The sequence below is a fragment of the Etheostoma cragini genome, chromosome 5, assembly GCF_013103735.1.
Source record: "Etheostoma cragini isolate CJK2018 chromosome 5, CSU_Ecrag_1.0, whole genome shotgun sequence".
NCBI classification, from domain to species: Eukaryota; Metazoa; Chordata; class Actinopteri; order Perciformes; family Percidae; genus Etheostoma; species Etheostoma cragini.
Window position 1 is genome coordinate 22854206 of NC_048411.1, and position 17396 is coordinate 22871601.

Here is a 17396-nt window from a genome sequence, read left to right on the forward strand (position 1 = left end):
GTTCTGAAGGCAAAAGGGGGTCCAACCCGTTACTAGCATGGGGTACCTAATAAAGTGGCCGGTGAGTGTATATATCTACACAATCTGAGTATGTGCTTTCTTTTCTGTCTGTAGTTCAGTCGTCCACTTGGAGGTGGACAACCGGCAGTGCTTCCAGCAATCCACTGAGTGTTTCCAGAGCACCAATGATGCCGCAGCTTTCCTCGGGGCCTTGGCCTCCAGTGGCAAACTGGATGTTCCCTACACCATTGAAGCTGTCTTTAGTGAGTACATCGCATACTTGTCCACAGGAATCAAAGAAAATGTGTATATACAAATTATACTGGAGTTAAATGGCCATACCAGCGAGTGTTAGTACATAACTAGAGAGCCGGAATACATTTTTGCAGTTTAGCACCATCCATTGTTTTTTCTTCTCTCTGTACGCTATTAAAGTCCTTTAACATATTTGTAAAACCAAATTTGAGATGTATAATTCATTATAGTGGTCACCAAGTCATTGTGTGGTAAGTCCTTTGCTGAAAACTGTAGTGCTAGCTGTGAAAGGGAACTATGATAAAAACTATATACATGTATGTAAAGATTATAAAGCTGAGAGACAAACTAACAAATTAGTGGTTTCGGTCTTCATGGGATTCATTCGTTGACAACAGCAAGCGTATCGAATATCGCCAGCGTCATCTTTTAAACTGCATTACCACGCAAACTTTAATGCAGAGTTGATTTTCTCTGTGACAGTTGCACTTCTCAAATATGATCCAAGACTCTGTTAAATGAGTTTCATATGTGTGGAAACAAAAAGCTTCCGCAAATGGTCAGAGAAAAATCTAAAACACAACTGAAAGGTTTGCATAATGATTAGTTGTAATGTAAGATAAACGTGATCCACCGTTATGAGCCTTAAAGGCCTTCCTTTAGTGTCAACGCATACATACTCATGCACAAGTTGGTAAGACACGTGCTCTTCCACACTCAAACTGGAAGTATCCGTTGTGCCCTCTGGTCGGTTCCTAACCCTACCACTCTTTGATTGTGTATTTGTTATGCAGCGGTGAACAAATGCAATTGTGAATCTCATGGCCTAAACAATCAATCCTTCTCTCTGTGTGTAAATCCGCTGGCTTCAGGCTCCAAAATGGTTAATTGCTGCAAATCAACTCATCCAACCCCCTACTAACACAATGTAACACTCTATCTCTGTCTTGGTTTCTGTCTTCCTTTCACAGACATGTACACATATACATCCACACATAGCACACTCTCACATGCACACACACACACTTCATCCCACAGTGTGAGGGGCTGCTGCAACCTTCACCTCACTGAATGTAATACCAGGACTTAATGCATCTCTAAGGGTTTAGGTTGGGGGAGTTTATCATTTCAAAATCGTTAGTGGAAAAAAAAGAGAAGGGGAAAAATTGATCGGGAGTGTGCTAGAAGTTTGGAGTCTTTGTTATCTCGAAAATCCTAATAAATCCTTCGTCTTTACAGCTTAAAGCGCGTGCAGTAATTTGAAGTTCATTAATCCCCCTCCTTTTTTTCTCTTAAGAAGAAATGGTAAAGTTGTCTCTTGGTACCCTGGGTTGAAAAGGGAGAGAGGAGGTGCTGGTGTCCCCCCCCCCCCTTTTTTTTCTTCTTTTTTTATCACGCCCCATCCCTTTTTTTTCTTTTTTGATAAAAAGTGGTTAGCAATTCTGATTATTACTGAATAGATAGAAGCTAGCTTTACAAAGGGTGAGCATCCTCAGTCAGTTTCTGGCGCTCGCTGCTGACTGCGGTGTATTTTGGAGTGGGAACCGTGAGGCGAGGAAGAGCCGGACTAGCTCTGCTCGAGCAGCGGCTGGTCCTAGGTGTCCCGGTCTATCTTCTGTTGGTCCGCGTTGGTTCCTCGGCCCATCTTGACCATGCTGTCCCTTTCCCTACCAGGCGGGGTGGACCCACAGCCTCCACCGGACCCTTATCCAATCTACTTGGTTCTGGGCGGCGTAGGGATACTAGCCTTCCTCGGAGTGGGGATGGTGGCTGCACGAAAGCGCCGCCATGAACACGGGCGTCTCTGGCTCCCCGAGGGCTTCAAGACCACAGAGACAAGCAAGAAGAAGCGACGTGAGCCTGTTGGAGAGGATTCGGTGGGATTAAAGTAAGTTTACATTTATTCACCAGTGGCGCTCTGTGTCATTTGGTACCTGTTTCTTTGTGGGTCAGGTGAAGGGCTAGTTCTGATGGTCAAAATGGGTATAACTGGTTATCAGTCAAATTCGGGAAAGGAGAGTTTCGCCTGGATCATTAATAATAATGGCATAGTGGGTTTAGGTGTGCATTAATTAACTTGTTAGGGCAAAGGGGTGGGGTATGGATTTAATCAATGCTTTGGTTTTTTGGCACTGCTGCACCATTAATGGTGAGTGGCTCGGATGAGATGGAAGCAGTAGAGAACATGGATTTTTACTGGGATTTCTGCTTCATCACAGGCCACTGAAAAACACCTCAGACATTTCACTCATGGATGACACGCAGAATGAATGGGGAGAGGACGAGCCTTCGGATGCAAAACGCTTCAGGGTAAGGAAATAGAATTATTACACACCAACAAAACTTTTAGATATATGTTTATTTGTTTTTTTAAACTTTTTCAACAATTTCTTACAAAAAGTAATTCTGGAATTTTCAAATTCCTTATATGGAATATGAAAATTACATTATTGTGCTTTGTTCTGAAGATTATTTTTGACTAATTGTATTATCTCTTTAAATGAAAATTAGATTTTTCTTATGTTATAATTTGTGGTTTTCTCAGTTGTCTAACCTCATTCTGTCCCTGTTTTAGCAGTTTGACGAGCAGGCTATACTGGAGGTGAACGACCAGACGGACCACCGCCAGTGGACACAGCAGCACCTGGACGCCGCTGACCTGCGCATCCCCTCCATCGCTCCCACACCCCCTCAGGGCGAGATTGAGAATGACTGCATGGATGTTAATGTCCGAGGACCAGGTGGGTGACTTAACACTTACTTAGTTGCTTTCTATTAAGAAAGTGGTTGGGAGTTCTGTGCTGTATGTGGACGCGTGTGGAAAGAATAACTGGATGCAGGCTTAATTTGGGGAATTTTTGACTCGGCTGTCTTTATTAAAAAAAGACATATTCCAAATGTAACTGTTTAATACATCAACATAGCTCTAATTGTGTGTGAAATAATGTAAGGAATCACTTTTCAGAAGAAATTGTGACTTATTTAAGACTATTAATGGTATAATGAACAAAAAATGTTGATTTCTGTTGCACAAAATTAGACTTTCCTCATTTTTTTTTCTATTCTGGTATTGGATTGTTTCCTCTCTTCAGACCTCTAAAAATATTTCAAATTAAATAATTTGAGAAAGAAAAACTATGCTTTGGTAGAACTGCTCACACTTATGTGCACAGTACAGCAGTAGGGGTCACAAGAAGACAGTGATTTGTTTTAACAGGTGACAAGCTTAAAAAGGATTCAGCAGTAATTTCTAGAGGTGCATGTTTGTGTGTGTGTGTGTGTGTGTGTGTGTACACGGCTACACTGTTCTCACCATTTCAAACCAAAGTCCCACTAATAATCCTGAGCCCTTACTATAAGAGCTTTCCACAAAGCAGAAACCTGCATTTTAATTAACTGCGCAACGCTACAAAAGCTTTATTTTTTCTTACACTTCTTTTCAACACGACTTATTTCACACATTTTCTGAGAAAACATTTCACCTTTCCAGTGTGTGTATGTGCATGAATGCATGTGTGTCTGGATTGATTCACATTTCTTCTGTGTGCGTGTGTGTAATCGCGCATGTAGGAGTTGCTAAAGCCCCATGTCCTCAGGGTAAAGGATCTTCTTCAAAGCAGCCAGGCGCCTGAGGGAAAACACTGATTCCTGATCAGATTAATCATTTGACCAGTAATGGGCCTCTGTTTTTTTTCTATTTCACATTACAAAAACCAATGAAGGCATCAAATGCAAAAACCCAATTTTGTAGTAAGTGCCAAACTCCCTGAAGAAACGCTATGAAAATCAAAGTAATGGGGTTAACAAGTTGAGAGCACGCTTTTTTCCCCCCGTCGTGGATCGATGCACTTGAATTGACCAAATCTGCTAGATCTGGGGCTTGCTATCCTTTTGAAGAGGAGAAAACCTATTCAAGTCGACTGACTGAGCTGCCTCTCACAGTTAGATATTAATGCTTCATTTTTGCGGCAGTGTAGCTTTAGCAAGCCCCAGCCTCTATCCCCCTAGCTACGCTTTCCTTCTGAAGCTTCTCCTGTGCCGGGGCCTTGATCAGAATCCATTATCGAAAAAGAGAGAGCTGTGATGATTCAACCCAGGCAAAAGTGTCAAATCCCCATTCGATTTGTTTGTTTCTTTGGTTTTGATCTGCCTGCTGCTTTGAAGTGCAGGCTCTTGTCTTTCTGTAGCAGTTACTGGGCCTGTGTTATGCTGACCGTGCAGTCTGTTACCTACAAGTGGCTTTTTTTCACATACCTCTTTTATTTCGCCCTCCCCTCTCTGTCCAGATGGATTCACACCGCTGATGATTGCATCCTGCAGCGGGGGAGGTTTAGAAACAGGCAACAGTGAGGAAGAGGAGGATGCGTCTGCTAACGTGATCAGCGACTTCATTTACCAGGGCGCTAACCTTCACAACCAGACTGACCGCACAGGTGAAACCGCTCTTCACCTGGCCGCCCGCTACGCCCGCTCTGACGCTGCCAAACGCCTGCTGGAGGCCAGCGCCGATGCCAACGTCCAGGACAACATGGGCAGGACGCCTCTGCATGCTGCTGTGGCAGCGGATGCCCAGGGCGTGTTCCAGGTGGGTTCTCATATGCCAAATGTAATACCCCATTATGTCGTTGGTGGTATAGTTATATTAGTTGTCCTGAAATTAAAATAAGGATTAGTCAATATCTTACACACCTAACATTAGGCTCTTTCTAGCTCTTAAATGTGCTACTTTCCTTTGATTTATATGCTATTTAATTGAATATGTTTGGGTTTAAGATTGTTAGTCAGACAAAACAATCAAAGACAATCAAAGATACCACCATTGGCTCCTGGAAACTGTGATTGTCTTTTTTTTAAAATATTTTTCTGACATGATAAATTGGTCACTTCACAGTCAATCGAGCTGCATCCGTGAAAAGTATAGCTGTCAATTTATCTGCATACTATTGCAGACCAGAATTACCAGAGGTTAGAATTACCTAAAGATTATGTCAGTGGAATTCTGTTTAGCTTAAAAGGAGTAACCTATTCTATGTCTCCATAGATTCTGATAAGAAACCGCGCCACGGACTTGGATGCCCGCATGCATGATGGGACTACACCCCTGATCTTGGCTGCCAGGCTGGCAGGAGTGGAGGGCATGGTGGAGGAGCTCATAAACTGCCACGCTGATGTCAATGCAATTGATGATTTTGGTAAAGTTTTTTTTTTTTATGCCACATCTAGGGGTCTAAAAGTAATTGCAATGTAGTGCTGAATGTAGTCAAATGTTAATGAGCCGTAAATGCATCAAAAGAACAACCCTAACAAGATCTAATAACACTGTTTTTGTCGCTGCAGGTAAATCAGCCCTACATTGGGCCGCAGCAGTAAATAATGTGGAGGCTGCAATTGTGCTTCTCAAAAACGGTGCCAACAAGGACATGCAAAACAACAAGGTAAAAAAGCAAACTGTCTCTTCCTGCTCTTAGTTCTGTGAAACATCTTTCCGCCCGTCTGTGAATGTCTTAACATGTTGTCTTCTTTCTGTCTGCCACAGGAGGAAACCCCTCTATTCTTGGCTGCCCGGGAAGGAAGCTACGCGTCTGCCAAGGTCTTACTGGACCACTTTGCCAACAGAGAAATAACTGACCACATGGACCGCCTACCCAGAGACATTGCACAGGAGAGAATGCACCATGACATTGTGCGGCTGCTGGACGATTACAACCTGGTACGGAGTCCTCACATGCATGGGTCACTCAGCACCACATTATCACCCCCTCTCTGCTCGCCCAACGGCTACCTGGGCAGCATGAAGCAGCCCCAGCCTCAAGGCCAGGGGAAAAAGGCAAGGAAGCCTAGCGCCAAGGGCATCGGCTGCAAGGAGGGCAAAGACATGAAGGTAAAGAAGAAGAATTCGCAGGATGGGAAATCCGGGAACCTCCTGGATGGCTCAGGTGTACTGTCGCCAGTTGACTCGTTGGAGTCTCCACACGGCTATGTTTCTGATGTGGCCTCGCCGCCCATGATGACCTCACCTTTCCAACAGTCACCATCTGTATCCTTGAACCACCTCCAGGGTATGTCTGATCCACACCTGTCCGTAAACCACATGGTGATGCCAAACAAGCAGGAGCTGGCTCGGATGCAGTTTGACCCCCTGCCACCCCGTCTTACCCATCTGCCTGTGTCTGGCTCCGGTGTCCAGGGCGCTATAAATGGCCAGTGTGATTGGCTGTCCAGGATGCACGGCAGCATGACCCAGCCAAGCCAGTTTAACCCAATGAGAGGAGCACCGGGTGGTCAGGGAGGTCTGCACCCAGGAGGGCAGCATGGCATGATGACCTCCGTCCACAACGGCCATCCCAACACCAGCCTGTCTCAGATGATGACCTACCAGGGGATCCAGAATACCAGACTGGCTCCACAGCCCCACATGATGCAGCAGCAGGCTCAGCAGATGCAGCAGATGCAGAACCTGCAGCAGCTCCAGCAGCAGCAGCAGCAACAACAGAGCATCCAGCTGCAGCACCAGAACTCTAACACAACCAACAGCCAGAATTTCATCAGCGGGGAGCTCAGTTCCCCGGAGCTCCAGCAAGGCACTGGCAACTCCAGCATGCCCATCCACACCATCCTCCCGCAGGAGACCCAGATGATGCCCTCCTCCATCAACCAGTCAATGCCCAGCAACCAATTCCTTACCCCACCCTCCCAGCACAGCTATTCAGGGCCCATGGACAACACCCCAAACCATCAGGTCCAGGTGCCTGACCACCCCTTTCTCACCCCCTCCCCCAGCTCCCCCGATCAGTGGTCAAGTTCATCTCCTCATTCCAACATGTCTGACTGGTCGGAGAGCATTTCAAGTCCACCGACCAGCATGCAATCTCAGATTGGACATATACCTGAAAAGTTCAAATAAAAAGCTTGTATCATTGCACCCAGATGAGCTGCTGTATATTTTTTTATTAAAAAAAGGCACTCTTTGTTGAAAAAAGAAGGAGGAAAGAGCAAACACAATTTAATAGGACATTTTTTATATGCTTTTATACTAACAGCAACACCTGTGTTTCATCCATTTTTTTTTTATTTATTAATGCCTTATTTATACACATAGCCTGCTTACAGAAATTTCGGGGATCCATGGTGCTGGGTCATACACAGGACAGAGAAACTCCTTTAGAGACCCTTTTCTTTTAGCATTACTTTTCTGCAGTGAAGCCGCAGCATACACACTGGGTATTTATTTTTAGTCTTTGCTTTTTCCATATCATTTTTCAATCTTTGTTTATATGTTATGTTATTTTTGTATAATCTTGTTTATAAATAAACGTGTGACTATGGGGCATTTTATATAGCACATTTTAAGTTCCAGTGTTATTATTATGTGGGAAATATTCTGGTGGTCAATGATAAATAAGTTGTGACTTTTAACAGAACACGTGTCCTGTATTATATGCACAGGGCCTGTATGTTTTCACAATTCCCCCTTTTTAAATATCATGTGATTCTTGGTTACACTCAACCGTTGTGTACATTTCTTGACTCAACGGAACGACATTATGTTCTGCATTCAGATTTGATTGCATTCATATGTAGAGATGTGGTGGAGATATGATATTGTGTACAGTATAACGCCATCTTGGAGATTGGCAGTTGAGACAGGCTTGAGTATCTGTTGGTGTTTGAGAACTGGCCCGTCGGCCACAGTGTATGTCGTTGTCCAGAGGGAAAAGGAAACTTCATTTCCCCTATCCCTCCTATTAGTTTGAGCCTATGGCTGTGTTCTTCCTTCTGTAAATATGTTATGCATTTCCCTTGTAAGCAAGATTTTGTTTAAGAAATCTGATGTCTTAAGCATGCAATTTAGATAAGTCTCGCACCAGTCACAGCCTCTAAAATGTCAAACAGAACAGAATATATATTTTGTATTTTACTGTCCCTTATGCATAAATAAATTTGAACTATATACTAATAGATATGCTATATTGTTAGGATGCATTTTTCTCATAAAAGGAAAAATTCATAAATATTGAGGTTTTATAAATTCATATTTATTTACTGTTCTGTAACACATTAAAATCCACTTGAGGCAACAATGTGTGCATATTATGAGATGCTTTTGTTACACTTTGGTTAAAACTGTTGGCAGTTGCCTCCCCTTCAGTACTTTTGAGACACCCCCTGGTATAGTTTGCTAAATGTTATAATTTAAAAGGTGTTAGGGTGTAGTGAAATTGTAATATCTGCAATATGTTTCCTTCCTCTTATAAAGAAGAAATGTATTTCCCCTTTTCATTTTCAATCTGTAAAAAACGTTTCTTGTTAAAATAAAGGGCACTTGTATGTCTTCAACCTTTGACCGTTCTTTCTTTCTTCTAAATTATTTCACAACATCTCTGAAGTTCTCCAGATGCAGTGAAACAAGGGATTAGCTAAATAAGTATAATCTAGTACAATATCCACAGTATAAGAATGTGTATCTGATAGTTCCAGGCAACAATTGATTTAATTGATTTACAATAGATTTAAATAAAAACATGACCTTTCTCTCTATACACTCTTCATTTCATCTTTTTACTTTTGCTGAAGCGGCCAAGTACAAATATTTTACTTAGTGTGTCTCCCTCTAGTGGTGGTAATGTAATTGACACCGAAATTAAGGTCCATCTGCTTTGGTGACACTTGTGGTGGTCCTTCATAGAATACTACCTGACCCCCACATTTGTTGTATGGCAATATGTATAAACATAAAATATGTAACATCTTAGCACATACAGTTGCTCTCCGGACTGCACCAGCCCCCCCCGTCTTTTTTTTCCCCTGCACTACCTACATTTTAAATTGTTTGTAAAGGGATTGCTTCAATCTCATTGCACAGGTACTGTGTACTTGTGTATAATGAAAATAAAGGCATTCTATTCTATTCTAGTCATACAAATGAAATATAACCATATTTTTTCAGTCTCACATTTTGTAAAACAAATTATTAATCTATTCATTTCTACAAAACAAATTATCCTTATTGTGTCAGTTTATACTGTGCTTTACTGGTGCACATTTCTAAATAAGTTTCAATAAAATTAGACTAAACAGTAGGCACATAATAGCTTAGATTGTGGTTCCTCGAGGTCTGGGACTGTGAACTGTGAATTCAAGTTAAGGGGATACCGACGTAGATGCTGACATTGCGCTGTTTTGTTGTTATCCATATTATCAGTGTTTCTTTTGAGTTGAGGTTAGTTTTCTGTACCGGGCTGATTTTTAGCTTGTGACTCAAAAGAACTACGGCTCCCACAATTCCCCGGTAGTTGCACCGTTGAAGTTCATAGTTCAAGCATACAGTAAAAATAGGGTACTTGCTGGGTGGCTGCTTGTGTGTTCGCTGGGAATAATAAACAACTTGGTCGTCACTGAACACTTTATTCGGTGGCCACCGCACCGAAGACCGGCAGAGGAAACCGAAGATGGCCCTCAGCTAATCGGCTCCTTCTCTTGCTCTGTTGTCAGCGGATTTACGGAACGACGGCTAGCTGGGTGCTAACGTTAGCACGCTAGCTTGCCAGTAGCACATAGCTATAGCAACTGCTGCTAGCTAACGTCACTGGACTGGTACTCTTTGCTCTCAAGACTGCAGCTATGTTTGTCCAAGAGGAGAAGATATTCGCCGGTAAAGTGTTGAAAATACACATCTGTACCATGGACGGCACGGAGTGGTTGGAGGAAGTCACGGAAGATACCACTGTAGAGAAACTGAAGGAGAAGTGCTTGAAACATGTAGGTCTTTGGGTTGTTTGTGTCTCCCCTGTTGCTTTTTGTCCTGTCACTCCCTTGCCTGGGGTGTTTGCAGTCTACCTCTTGTGTAAACTGTGAGTGTCGGTGTCAGTGGCTTTGTAATTATAGTAACTGGGTAGACCTTGCTATTTATAATTTAGCAGGTTGGCTGCTCCTCTCTAGCTAGCTAGTCCGACTCTGCCCATTTGCTGTTCCCAGTGGCTAGCCTGAGAGGCATGCTGCTTTACTGGCTGTCTATTATTACACAGCTCATTTCACTTCTCCTTCTATGGCCTATAGCATAACCTCAAGAAATACAGATTCAGATGTGCAGATTCAATGACATGTCCTGTGTAACATCAACACATGGGTACAAACCTCATGATGGAATTTTTAAATGTATTATCAGATTCCAGGCTTTAATCAACCATTGAAATTGATCTATCTGCTTAGGTTTAGTGCTGAAACAATAACTATTGCATTTTCAATTAATAGTTTAGTCTATAATGAAATATCAGAAAAAAAAGGAAACAGTTTTCACAATATCGCACTCTCAGGTTAAGTTTTCAAATGTTTTTAGTCTGACCAAAAGATATATAATTTACAATGACATGTCGAGAGAAATGCAGCAAATACTCACAGTGGAGAATATTGTTTACTTGATATTTGACTCCAACAACAAATCAATCAAAATTGTTGCAGATACATGATTAGGCTAATCGACTCATTGTTTCAGCTCTAGTTGATAGAAAATGAAAAGACAACAAACTGGATGATTGGTTTATCATTTATTAGTTATTAAGTAAAAAATGTCAGACGTACTTCTAGCTTCTTTAATGTGCTACTTGTCTGTTTTTTTACAGTATAATTGTAAAAAGATATGTATTTAAAAAATTGTTATTTATTTCTGAGATGCTTTGTATTGTCCTTGATTTATAGTATGTTCATGGAAGTCTAGAAGACCCCAAAACGCTTACCCACCATAAACTCATACATGCTGCTACAGAGAGAGTCCTCACAGACACTAAAACTGTCGCTGATGAAAATCTCAAAGATAAAGGTATGTAACAAGCTTTTTGACAAGTTTTGGATTATGCCAATCCTACATTGACCCTGTTTTATATATGTTGTAGAGGTTTTGCTGCTCATAAAGAAAAGACCGCCACCAACCGCTCCCAAGATGGCAGACGTTAGCTCTGATGAAAAGGTAAGCTTAATCAACTTTTGGTTTCATGAAAAATCAAAGTGCACGCATTAAAGATGCTCTAAGCGGTGTTGGGTGACGGCACTTCTTGTTGATGTTTGAATTATTTTCAAGCAAAACGGAGGCTAGCTCGCTTCTCCTCATCCCGTCCCCTCTCCTTCCCTTCCGTGCTTCCGCACACTAACCCCTCAACCCCAAAGCCTTCTTGTTGGTTAAAGGCCGGAAGACTATTTCTGTTTGGAGGTGCAGGTTAGCACAGGTTGTTTTTGTAGGTGTTTGTGGAGCCTGGCCTGTCTACAGAGACAGTTTTTTTTGTGCAGTGTGTTCTGGGGACAGGCAGCTCGCGGATAGTGAGCAGATGTTTGCTGTATGTGACAATAAATGTTGTAGCCCAAAAAAACGTGTGACATCGCTTAGAGCACCTTTAAGCATGCCTTCGTCCTTTTTTTTTTTTAACTACGCAATCAGAAATGTGTTGTCTCTTATTTTGCCTGCTTGTAAGGATCTGTCTTTGTTGTTTATCTTGGTTGTCACAGAAGAAACAAGATAACAAGGCTCCAGACAAAGATACAATTCTGAAAGCCACTGGCAACCTGTCCACACGCCACACTGACCGCACTGTGACCCAGCATAACATTAGAGATGTAAGGTTATTATGAATTTAGTATACTGAGTGTGTGTTTAAAAAAAAAGTTAAATCCAACCTATTCTACAAGTATAGACAGTTTAAACAAGCAAAGATGTTACTGATTTAACATGCATTTGCTTGTTAGTTTCAGACGGAGCTTCGAAAAATCCTGGTTTCACTCATTGAAGTTGCCCAGAAGCTTCTTGCCTTGAACCCTGATGCTGTTGAACTTTTCAAAAAGGCAAATGGTAAAGCTTAAAATACCTTTAAACTATTTCCAAGTCAGGATAGTTACGATATGGAGAAGACATTTAAATCAATCCATTAATGCTCTAGACCTCTTATGCTCTGAATGGCTCACAATAGGCAAGAGGCGGGGTACACGCTGGACAAGTTGGCAGTGTAGAACACACAAACACATGTAGATCTAAGGGCAGCACAAGGTTTCTAGTTGACGTGGGCAGAAACCAAAGCTTACCAACACAGATATGGGGATAACATGCAAACTCTGTTGTTATGACAGAAAGGAATTTCACTCAGCCACTTCTCCAAAAGTGTATTTTATTTTAGAACTTACAGAAGCAGGTATGAGATATTTTATGTTAGGTTTTTATGTATTGGTTTAATTTTTGCCATTGAACTGTATTGACATATTCATATTTATTGTTCCTGGAAAAATAGATCCTGATGTTTATTGTTGTAGACATTTCACACATGTTGCCCAACCCTTAGTGCCAGTAGTCTGATCTCTTTGTGTTTCTGCATCTTGTAGCAATGTTGGATGAAGATGAAGAGGACCGGGTGGATGAAACGGCCCTTCAGCAGCTCACTGAGATGGGTTTCCCTGAAAGCAGAGCGATCAAAGCTCTTAGATTGAATCAGTAAGTCAGAGTTGGTTAAATAACAACTCACTCACACAACTGATACTGAATATGTCTGCATCATTTATCTGTGAAAGAAAAAAGAATTCCCCTCAACTGGTCATTTCTTTCTGCAGCATGTCAGTCACTCAGGCAATGGAGTGGCTTATCGAGCATGTAGATGACCCCTCTGTAGACACACCTATACCCGGCCAGGACTCTTCTGGGGCAGTAGGAGCCACGGCTGCCGCCACTCCAAGCTCCTCAGCCGCGGCCTCAGCTGCAGCCTCGGCCTCTGCTCCTAACCTTCTCCGCAGCCTCTCCAGCCAGTTGAGCACAGAAGAGAGCAGCAGGCAGGACGAGCTCACAGAGATCTTCAAGAGGATCCGCAGGAAACGGGAGTTCAGACCGGACTCAAGAGTACGTAGCTTTATCCTGTCGAAGCTTTCATTTTGTACTTTGACTCACATACTTAGATAACTCATCTCAAAGCTTTCCATTACTCTGTATTTTGTTGGAAGATACTATTTATCTCCCCAAATTCTACAGACGGGGCAGATTCGACACAGATTAATTTCCGGTCCAAAATCTTGAATTCTTTTTACCCGATAAAACAGGGAAATGACTTGTTTATTGTACTATTGCTCTGTCTTTAACTGTGTCATCTAACATATGTACTAGGACTTGATTTAATGAATTGAGACAGCCTATTAGATACAAATAATATTCAAATATGCACTCATGTGTTTTACTAAATCGGCTTTAGTCATAGGATTTTAAATCACGTTGATTGGGTTCAGTCTTCCCTAATTGTAGAGCTTAATGTACCAGTGTTTTCCAAAGGAACACTGCTCTTTAGTTCCTTCAAAAATAGAAAAGTGATCAAACCACCGTCTCCCAACAAAACACTCCCACATACTACCATTTGAGTGGTTGCAACACTTGTTCCCAACTACTTCTTTCACTGTGTACACATTTTTTGTTTTTTCCCAAGACACCCGCCAGGCTGGCAGTTGTTGTAATTAGACTGAGAAAACATTCAAAAACTAAATGCATTATCTTTTTCCTTTGTTTCTGCAGGCTGTTATTGCATTGATGGAGATGGGGTTTGATGAGAAGGAGGTGGTTGATGCTCTGAGGGTGAATAACAACCAACAGGACGCTGCGGTACGTTTACACATCCACAACAGTAGTGTTCACAAGCTGGTCCTGAAAAACATACAGCAGCAACAGTGTTGGGAAATGGCTCTGTATTTGGACCAAATGTTTGTGATGCTATTCCTAGCTCATCAGACTTGCAAGCAGATAGATGACTGCAAAAAATATATGTGTTACGCATTATAAAGCTCTTTGTGATTTTGTGCTACATAGATCAGCTATAGTTAAACATGTACTGGCATCCCTTTACACATGGCAGCCATTTACACAAGCCATGTTTAGCCCATTGATGCTAACACTCACCAATGCAGGACTTACTATATTGATTCTAAAGAATACTTATTAGTTTAAGAGTAATAGGCCAAATTCAAATCCTGCACTCTGACCTTTTCTAAAGATATCAATGTTGTTGTTTTTTCAATAACAGAAAGTATATTTTGGTTTTTAACTGTTTTTTTTCCCTGTCCGGCAGTGTGAGTGGCTACTGGGAGACAGGAAACCTTCTCCAGAAGACCTAGACAAAGGCATCGACACCAACAGCCCGCTGTTCCAAGCCATTCTGGAGAATCCAGTGGTCCAGTTGGGTCTAACCAATCCCAAGACCCTGCTAGGTATATTCTAGTCAAATCTTGTGAAAAAAACAGAAGGTTTTGTAAACAGACAAAACAGAATACACTATCCAAACCCAAATTGCTACATCTTACAGAAATGAGAGACTGTGTTTTTAAATGTAATTCTAAAGACTTTTTAAAGGCTGCTGGTTTTGTTGGATCTGTTTTTTTACCAGTGTTTTGTTGTGTCTGTACCCAGCGTTTGAAGATATGCTCGAGAATCCTCTGAACAGCACCCAGTGGATGAACGACCCTGAGACTGGCCCTGTCATGCTCCAAATATCCAGAATCTTCCAGACCCTCAATCGCACATAGAGCCTCCTGGTGACCCCCTGTGTGACTGTGGCAGCTTGTGTGTATGTTCGACCATGTTGGGGTGTGTGTGAGTATGGATGTACGTGTATCTGAGTGTGGCAGAGACACACGTATTGTTTTTTGCCTTGTAAAGACAAAGCTGGAGGAGTCAAAGTATGAATTAAGATGTTACACATATACCTATTTATAACAGTAGAGTAAAAAACACTTATACAAAACCAATGTTAACATAAACATTATTACAGTAATAAAACAAGATTGATTATGTTTTTACATTTTAATGAGAACAATTTATAGTCATGACAGATATGATTTATTTTACATAATTTCTCCATGTGCAAAAAATGACATCAGACATTAATTCAATGTTTACACTTCAAAGAAAACTGTTTTTGTATGTTTTGCAATATTTAAATATCAATAACAGTTTTGTCCGTCTCTTCAAATTGTTACATTTTATCTGTGGTGAATGTGTGGAAGACTTCTGTCAGTATCATGTTTTGTTTTTCTTCTCCCTTTGTCTTTGTTTTTATGTAAGTAACTGCTTGGAATTGAGAGGCCGGTGGTTAAAGTTGAGTGTATGTTCAGCTTGTTTAAAAATGGGCTTTCAGACGCATTACTGTTGTCTCAATCCATGCCTGGGAGGTCATTTTAAGTCAACCGCCTCTCAGTTTAAAGCGGAGAACTTATGTCCTTGAACTTCTTCAAGAATATTTATTTGACTTTCTTGCCTTTTAGACAGAAGCTGTACACTAAACTGTTTGTGTCTTAGTCATGTTTTACAAGAAAATGATATATTAGGCCTGTGTGTTTATTGTCAATGTGCTCTTGAATGTCATATTATCATGTTGCGCTCATTTAGCACTTGTTCACCTCTATGGATATCATTTACTGCAGCACTGAGGAAGTTAAAAGAAGGGTTCATGTTTTGTCTCAAAAAGCTGTAGTGGGATGTTAAATGAAGCTGAGCCTAAGCGAAAGGGGTTTGCCTTTTTAACCTTTTAATTTGAATGATGAAGATGCATGTTCACTTTTTGCTGCGAAGGTTCAAGCATCTTCATACACAATACATAAATAATAGAATTTGAGACACAACCATTGTTGGTCTTTTGGTTTACTTTTATTCTTTTGAGAGCAGTGAACATTTATGCTGTCAAACCAAACCAAAATGTTACTATATAACCTGCCTTGTCATTAGTTGTACCCATTGAAAAATACCCTGTATTTCTGTGCAATAGCAAAGAGTTCTATTGACCTGTAAAGAAATATATTTGATTTGAGTGTTAGAGATGTGTGAGCTGCAATGGGTACTGTGTTCTACAATATAAGTCTTTGCATTGAGTACTTAAAAGATCTAGTACCATGAGTTAAAAACAATATGGAGGGTGGTGTGTTTTGCCAAGCTTTTGAGTGTTTTTATTCAATATTTGAAATGTGGTATTGATGTGACTTTCTGCTCAGGGAGGCTGAGATTGTTTTTCTAAACCTGTTGTTATGGCAAGCCTCTGCTCACCCCCTTCTAGTCTGGCATTTAAAAATGGCTTTAACTAATCTGTCTAGAACTTTATGAATAAGAGCACTACAAGACATGGTTTCGTAAATGCAATATTTGAAAATATTTAAATGTTTTTAGAGAGAAGTTGTCTGTTTGAACTATGTATTATTACATTATTTATATCGAAGCCAAACTAGTTACTTGTTCTTATTTATAACATTTTAAGCAAACCTGGATGCTAATCTACAAATGTGAAAAAATTAAATGATTCAAATGTTGTTTTTACAAACCATTGTAAAATGTGCTTTGGACTGGTAGGTCTCAGTGTGGTTTAAAAGTAGTGCAACATGTTTGCCTGAAGAAGGATTTCTACCCACTCTGGAAGCCTCTCTGCACACTTTCTGCACTGCAGTGGACCTTCATCATAGCCACAGTGACTTTGTCACCTCCTCCATGCATTGCATTAGTATGCATACAAAACTCTCCCCTAATATCTTGAACAAACATTGGGAGATTTGACTTCTCTAAAAACGTCCACAGGAAATGCAGACACCTTTTCAAAATGGTCAACAGAAAAGATCAAATTGAACTTTATTGCTTAGGGACACTGAAGGATTTTTGGAGTCACAGGTTTTTCCACTCAGCTTTCATGCAGGACTGTCCCCATTAACAACCTATGCAATATACTCTCACAGTCTGTTCACTCAGACAGCCTCATGGCTACAGGCATTCAAATCACCATTGCATTAAAGTTATTTTTGTGGCTGTGTTCTTTGGATTATGAATTTTGTTTAAGTGAATGGCAGGTCCGCAAAAAGCATTGAAACCCCACTGTTTCCATCTTTAGAAGTGAATGAATGGAGGACCATTTGGTACCTGTTTTGTGAAAAGTTCATTCGTTCCATAGAATGTCAGGTGGAGGGGGAATTTATTGTTTGAGGCAAGTGTGCTAAGTTTAAATCCAACTTACTCTGTTTGTACCCAGTGATAGATTTTGTTTGCAGTAGAGTCCTCACACACACATATGGGAGAAGGAAAAAGAGGCACATATCACACATCATTCAACTTAAAGGAGAATTCCAGTCAATTTCATTACAGAGCTCTGTTTGTAAAT

At 41.1% G+C, this 17396-nt stretch overlaps 2 protein-coding genes across 3 annotated transcripts in view; both read left to right on the forward strand.

The window, feature by feature from the left end:
• Positions 1-8595, forward strand: part of LOC117944608 (neurogenic locus notch homolog protein 1-like) — a 41227-nt gene extending 32632 nt beyond the window's left edge. Inside the window, exons 27-34 of one of the 2 annotated variants that reach the window (XM_034871571.1) lie at positions 115-263; positions 1930-2143; positions 2475-2565; positions 2831-2996; positions 4542-4840; positions 5297-5447; positions 5593-5690; positions 5792-8595. In XM_034871571.1, coding sequence (XP_034727462.1) covers positions 115-263; positions 1930-2143; positions 2475-2565; positions 2831-2996; positions 4542-4840; positions 5297-5447; positions 5593-5690; positions 5792-7159 — 2536 coding nt within the window. In that variant the 3' untranslated portion in view covers positions 7160-8595. The remainder of the gene's footprint in view (positions 1-114; positions 264-1929; positions 2144-2474; positions 2566-2830; positions 2997-4541; positions 4841-5296; positions 5448-5592; positions 5691-5791) is intronic. The other variant, XM_034871572.1, reaches the window with a different exon arrangement.
• Positions 8596-9547: 952 nt separating this feature from the next.
• Positions 9548-17050, forward strand: ubac1 (UBA domain containing 1). Its single transcript, XM_034872251.1, has 10 exons — positions 9548-10014; positions 10951-11071; positions 11145-11218; positions 11752-11859; positions 11989-12091; positions 12616-12724; positions 12841-13123; positions 13784-13870; positions 14334-14472; positions 14672-17050. Exons 1-10 carry the CDS (start codon positions 9877-9879, stop codon positions 14785-14787), a joined length of 1278 nt encoding a protein of 425 aa, XP_034728142.1. The 5' UTR covers positions 9548-9876; the 3' UTR covers positions 14788-17050.
• Positions 17051-17396: the final 346 nt, after the last annotated feature.